This window comes from Phaethon lepturus, unplaced genomic scaffold (genome assembly GCF_000687285.1).
Source record: "Phaethon lepturus isolate BGI_N335 unplaced genomic scaffold, ASM68728v1 scaffold40336, whole genome shotgun sequence".
In the NCBI taxonomy this organism is placed as follows: domain Eukaryota; kingdom Metazoa; phylum Chordata; class Aves; order Phaethontiformes; family Phaethontidae; genus Phaethon; species Phaethon lepturus.
The window spans coordinates 1-6,379 of record NW_010546320.1 but is presented as its reverse complement, the minus strand read 5'-3'; the positions used below and the strand labels follow the sequence as shown (position 1 = coordinate 6,379).

The window sequence follows — 6,379 nt, the reverse complement described above, 5'->3', positions numbered from 1 at the left end:
TGGGGGGAGCTTGGCTGCTCTGAGCTGTTCCAGCATGTGCTGATGGTCGCAGTCTGCGAGATTTATCCTGGACCCAACCTGAAATAACTTGAGGTCTCCCAACTCCTTTTGCAAACTGTAACGTGGACCCTCATGCCCGAGACTCCTGGCCACGTCCCCCTGCCCCTGCGCTGCTGTGCGAACTGTGTGGTCACTCGAGTTTCCTTTGGTTGTAGTTTTGGCTTTCTATAAAGAAATTCCATTTTGGACCCGAAGCCTGGCTGGCGGAGCTGTAGCAGCAGTCCTGTGGCTGGAAGCAGCGTGAGCTCCCAGCCCCTTCTCAGCAAGCAGGGCGGTGTTTCAGCAGCTCTGCAGGCTGCATGGGGCCATCCAGTGGAGCAGGTCCGAAAGGAGCTGCAGAGAGAAGGGCACCTCTGGTAGGGAACGGAAAGGTAATCCCAGGCCAGCCAGAACAGACTCTTCTGTGCAGGACAGGAGGTGACGGGGTTTTTATGGTCTTTCTGTTCAAGTGGAAGCTTTTAAAGGATCTCTGGCCGTGCTTTGCTTTGATTCTGGGGAATATTTCTTCTACTGATTTCCTTTTTCCTTGTGCTTTGTTAAGCTGCTTGTAGGCAGTTGTCCATTCCTATCACAAAAACCCCATCCGAGATGCAGAGGACGTACCCCTGAAAACAGCACTGTCAGAGGCTGAGCAGCACCAGCAGCGTCCTCTCGCTGCTCTGTGTGAACTGCAGCAAAGCCGTACCTTGTCCTCTATGAAAATAACCGAAGAGCATGGTGGTGGTGCCGGTGTTCCTGCGTTCCCAGCCCAAGGGAGAGCTGAGGCTGGCGCCCACCAGCAGAGCCCGGCTGGCTGCAGCTCCGTGCTTGGGGTCTGCTGAGCCCAGAGGCTCCCCAAAGCTTTGGGGACACCGTGGGTGCAGGGGAGCCGTCGGGCAGATGTGTAGAAATGATACCGGGGAGGCAGAGGAGGATCTTGTGCTGCAGCAGAGAAGTTTCAAAATGCTGCAAATGCAAGCTGGGAGCAAGAAAAGCTTTTTTTTTGAGAAAGAAAATAAACCCTTGATACGGCTGGGGTATGCCCAAACCCTTGGTATGCCCCAAAATTAATTTGCAAACTAGCTCAAACATGGTGAAGTGTGGCAGGAGGGCACTGTGAAATGTGGCAGTTGTGGAAGGTGAGATGGTAGAGCAGATGAACTCATGCTCTTCACTGCATGTCACATCCGTTCCCAGCTGACTCAGATAGCATGCTGGAGGCTTAGCAGCTCACAGAGTCTTACAGAGTCAACTCTGCCTGTGGGGTTGAGAAAGTAAAACCAAGCAGGAGCAGCACAAATGTACAAAACAGCTCAAGTTTACTTCCAGCATCATTCCCAGCACGTAAGTTACCCCTCTCACAAACAGATGTCTTACACCTTTCCCAGTCCCGTAGCAGTGCAGTTCAGTAGTCAATGGGCTTACAGCCGTGTCTCATCCTAATGACGGAAGCGATCTCTCAGCTGGTTGGATCCGAAAGAGAGATCCAGGCCGCAAAATGAAGCAGGCTGCTTCCAGCAAAGACAAGAGGTCTCCCCACGGAGCCCCGCAGCCAGCGCCGGCTGCCCTGGTTTCTTTCACAGTGGGGGCACTCCCCTGAATTTGCGGATGATGTTGGCCAGCCGCTTGGCCAGCCCACCCCGGCTCGGCTCTTCAACGTGAAACGTTCTGGTCAGCAGGTTGTAGAAGGAGCCATAGCACACTGCCACCACGGTGCAGGTCAAGCAGATGACATTATAGGGCATGCTGAAGTCTGGCGTCGGCAAGTTGACCAGCAGCGGCTCCGTGTACAACCGCACAAAATAGCTGGAGCCATCAGAGTAGGGAAACCTGGAGAGCAGAAGCAGGAAAGGGAGCGTCAGCCCACACAGGACCACTGCTTCATGCTCACCAGGCAAGATACAGCAGCCAGCAGCCCGCAGGCGCTGCGGTATGGCCCCGCTCCCCAGCACAGGCACACTCACAGCGAGGTGAAGAGAGGGCTCTGCTCCACATCCACGTCCTTCATCGCAATGACGCTGGGCACCAGGGCACTAAGCACAGATGAACTAAGGAGACAAATGACATGCTAGTGACAGTGCTGCCAGCAAAGAGACAGCAAGAGTTCTTCCCGTCCTCAGAGACCTGGGCAGCAAGTCCTACATGAGGCCCAGAAAGGGACAAGGAGCTGAGGTATGCTGTTACCTGACGTAAAAGCCGTGATTGGGGTCAGGCGTGTACTCCGTCCACTTCAGTAAGGCCCTCTCAAACTGGATTGTGATCTTGGTGACAGAGTTGGCTGGCAGCTGGATCAGCATTTCCAAGAGGTGAGGCCGTCTCCGGTCCTGGGCTGGCTGGTAGTGGATGTAACCTAATGCCAAAGAGACGTGTCAGTGGCACCGGGGGGACCTTGTCCAATCTCACATTGCCTGGACATCTCACACAAGGTGGGTGCTCCTGCTTCCACTGTCCTAGGAGAAGTTTTCTGAGCAAGTGAAGATGCACAGGTAGCAAAAAGCATGCATTAAAGCTAAATCTGGCTGGTCTTTAGAGCTGATGACCCATGGAAGTCAGGTGTTCATAAGGAAATGTATAAATGCAAAATAAGACCCAGTCATTAGTTTGAAATTGAGCCTCCTTTACTACAAAAATCAATTCACTTTGGTTTAGACTCTTGCTGGATTATGAAACACTGTCCCTGTGCTTCTTATAAAGCAGACTTAATAGTCTCATCTGCTGTTAAGCTGAACTGAAGGCTAGGAAAACATCCTAACATGTTTTGTTTCTCAGTCCAGTTTTCCAGTGATCACTGGGGCCCAAGGGAGGGACTAAACCATCTCTGGAATGAGCCACTTGTGCCAGGGGAATCGGCTGGCATGTGCTCCTGGAAGGGTTTACTTACTTGGCTTGTTTTCCTTCCCCTTCGTGATGATAGTCAGAGTGTGCACGTAGAGTCGCAGATACCACGGCACAGTCTCCAGCAGGATCACGGGGAAGGCCCGATACGGATGAGTGTTGTAGATGAGAGTGCTGATCTCTCCGGTCTGCAGCCCGTATCCACTCACATAGCGCTGAGCATGGAGTACGGGCGTGGGCAGTTCTGCTGCAAAAGAGAAAAGGACACTGGAATGGGGGGCCATGCCAGGTGATTTTTAGGCCTGGAGCTCTGACCAGCGGTGCGGGTGGAGTGAAGTTCTGGTCACTCACAGCTGTCTTGGGGCCGCTTCCACTTCAGCTGCACATTGAGGCTGCGAGAGGTATTGAAGAGCGAGGGGCTCATCAGGTCATAGACGGCATAGGTTCTTTTGTCTCCCTGGACAACAGCTTCATGTACAGATGCTGGTGGGGGGGTCACTTCCAGTAACTCCTTTTCCTGAGAAAGAAAATGGACCACGAAAGGAAAAGTGCCCCTTGGAGAAACTGGCAGCACTGGGCAAAGTCCCTCCAGCTGGTCCTGAGTTTTCCCACCCAACAGCCAGCCCAGTGCTCTTACTAACACCACCACGCTCATCCCCGCAGCCCTCAGAGGAAGGAAACCATCTCCCTCCGTTAGCCCCAGAGGGCTCCTGGGGGGCCTGGCCATGCAGGGGGTGGGGGCAAGGATGTTTCAGAGCCACATGAAGTGGCTGAACTTGAGGGAGCAGTGGGTGTTCTCTGGTCCGTGAGCATTACCTTGTTTTTAGGGGAGATGTCAACATAGACTTTGCTCTGTGATGCCAGAGGACACGCGTCAGTAAGTGTGCGAGAGAACATCTTAAAGAGGGACCAGTCTGCAGGAAGCAAAGGCAGCGGCAGGCAGAATGAAGTGCCGCAGGCTGGGGGCACTTGAGGACCACAGTGTGCTGCCGCTGACCTTACCTTTCTTTCCTTGGCCACTGGAAAAGGTGTCAAAGACCACAGTGAGGGTCTGTCTGAGCTCCCAGGACACAGCCAGGCAGGAGGCATCCTGGACAAGAGAGAGACAGGTGGCTCTGGTCACACCTTCTGGAGCGGCAGGACACCAGGATGGAGCTGGAACTCCACCAGGACTGCAAGAATCCCATTGGGACGCAGGTGAGACCAGAGAAGCAGGACGACAGCTGCGTGACACAGTGAGCAGGGGAGCTGGGCAAACCAGTGTGTCACCTTGCAGTGTCACAAGAGGGCTTTGGATTGTCTCTTGGGACAATCTTGTTAAAGGAGGGGACCCCCGAGCCTCACGCTTACCCTGCAGACAGGACGGATGTGCACTGCCTGTGAGTGGTAGCTGCTGTGGAACAAGCGCTCGGCCTTCAGCAGCACAGCAAGCCCAGCCTGCAGGGAGAAAAGGAGAAACTCAGTCCCAGGTTTCCGACTGAGAGAAAAGCCCTGCTGAGGCTTCCCAGTGCACACTCCCAGACTGCTGTCGGGAACCCAGCTCCACTGGGAACGGCCCAAGGAGGCAGCAGGACTTGCCGTTACCTTTGAGCCACATGGGAGCAGCTTCTTCCAAGGCGTGAGGTTCTCTGTGCAGACAACCTCCCGGGGCAGGACGGCGTATCGCAGGAGATGGTGATCTGTCCCTGGGCAGGGAGGCGGAGGGTCAACAGGCTGGTACTGCTACAGGTGCGAGAGCAGAAGCAGACCTGTTCCATCCCCCAGTGTACCCCACAGACCACCACGCACTCAATATGCCCGAAATGCCACAAGCTTAATCAAGAATAGATCCCGCTCTGTTCAGAGTGATTTGGAAAGAATAGGTAAAGGTATATTCTAGCAGATTTTTTCCATGAGTGCCTTAAATTCTCTAGTCCTCACTGTTTTGTAAAATACTTTTCAGAGAGACAGAGGGCCTGAGAGCATCTGCCATGAACTGCTCGTGTTTCCTCTGTTCAAATCCAAGCCTCATTTGTAGGGAGAGGAAATGGTTCCAGCAGGAGGTTAAGAGGCCCCGTTGTACACACTCAGACCCAGAGTCCTTGCAGGAGCTGTCCTTGGACTCCCTGCAGTGGCCCAGGGCAGAACTAAAGCTAGAAACAAGAGTGAGAGGGCAGAGCCGGGCAGCCAAGCGCAGGCAAGGCTCACCATTGGCTAAGCCCAAGGGTTTGAAGGACGCTGTTGGAGTGACTGTGTTGGTCGAGTCAATGAAGTTGAGAGAAGCACAGAATATTCCCGAGAGGATGTTACTCAGTTCTTTCCAGGCTTTGTCAACACTGTGTGAGAAAAGATACCAGGCATTACTCAGCAGGCTTGAATCTTCAGAACAACAGGCATTAAGTCAGTAACATTCAATATATACATCGGGGTGACCACGCTGGCTTTCAGAAGCTACAAGCAGGCAGAGGCTGCTGGTCATGCACGCTCCAGCTCTCTTCATATTTTACTCTACACATGAGATCTGGTGGACATTCACCGCAAGGACAGTCCCTGGGCTGGCAGGGCTTCACACAGCTGGGAACCCTGCGGTGGGTGCAACTGGTGTGTGAGGAGAGGCTGGGGGAGCAGGGAGCATGCGGGAGGTGACGTGCAGTGTATGGGGAAGGTCTCACAACACCTAAAGCAACACCTTGGTGCAGCTCTGAAGGCTGACCCGACCAGCAGACCCGGAATGGGCCACTCATAGGGAGGAGGGAGCTGTGTGAGTCCACAGAGAGCTGCTGCGGCTCAAACGGGCTGTGTGCTAAGGGAGATGGTGCCAGGAATTGGACGGGAGTCAAAGGAAGTGAGTCACAGATGAGAGGTCAAGATATAACCCTGTCCTATTAGTACAGCGAGGGGTTTGTCATCACAGAGCCCATAAGGAAATTACTTGTTCCTTTAGTGAACAAGGCATTTCCCTCAGCACCACGACCTGCCCCGCACACTGAGCAAGGCTACGTTCTGCTTCTCCTTAGAGCTGCTCCTGAGGTTACAGGCTCTTTATTCCAGTGCTTTCCAACCCAGGAGGTCCCCACACACACCGTGCCTAATGTGAGAAGGGCAATGGCTCCTGTGAGCAGTGGCCGCAGAGGGGACCCAGAGGGACAGACCTGTGTCCGGAGTACCTACTCAGTGACGGTGGGCTGGAACCAGACCCAGAGCTCGGCGCCGGCGGGTGCCTGGAGTGGTGGCTGCCCCCACGCCCGGGTGCGCCAGAAGCCCTGGGTGAGGGCAAGGTGGAGCTCCCGCACACCCAGGGCAAGGTGGAGCCCCCGCACCCCCAGCGCTGCCACCAGCTGCCCCAGAGCCTTCGGGAAGAGCCTGTAGTGAGAGACTGTGGGCAGCGTTAGCCCCTGGCCTGCCCATCTCATCCACCCAGCCCCTTCCCCTGACGTCACACCAGGGCCTGGCTACACCTGACATCATTCCCTGGTGCTGCCCCTGCTCGTGTTGTCACATGCAGCCTGCCTACATCACTGCACCG

The 6,379-nt window shown here is 54.7% G+C and overlaps 1 protein-coding gene across 1 annotated transcript; it reads right to left on the bottom strand.

The window, feature by feature from the left end:
• Positions 1-1,341: 1,341 nt before the first annotated feature.
• Positions 1,342-6,229, bottom strand: PIGT (phosphatidylinositol glycan anchor biosynthesis, class T; the record flags this gene model as incomplete). The annotated part of the gene is made up of 11 exons (XM_010289252.1): positions 1,342-1,869; positions 2,004-2,087; positions 2,224-2,389; positions 2,921-3,121; positions 3,226-3,391; positions 3,691-3,788; positions 3,877-3,964; positions 4,225-4,311; positions 4,459-4,559; positions 5,062-5,189; positions 6,025-6,229. Coding segments are annotated over 11 exons (1,577 nt in total), but the record flags the coding sequence as incomplete, so codon positions are not given.
• Positions 6,230-6,379: the final 150 nt, after the last annotated feature.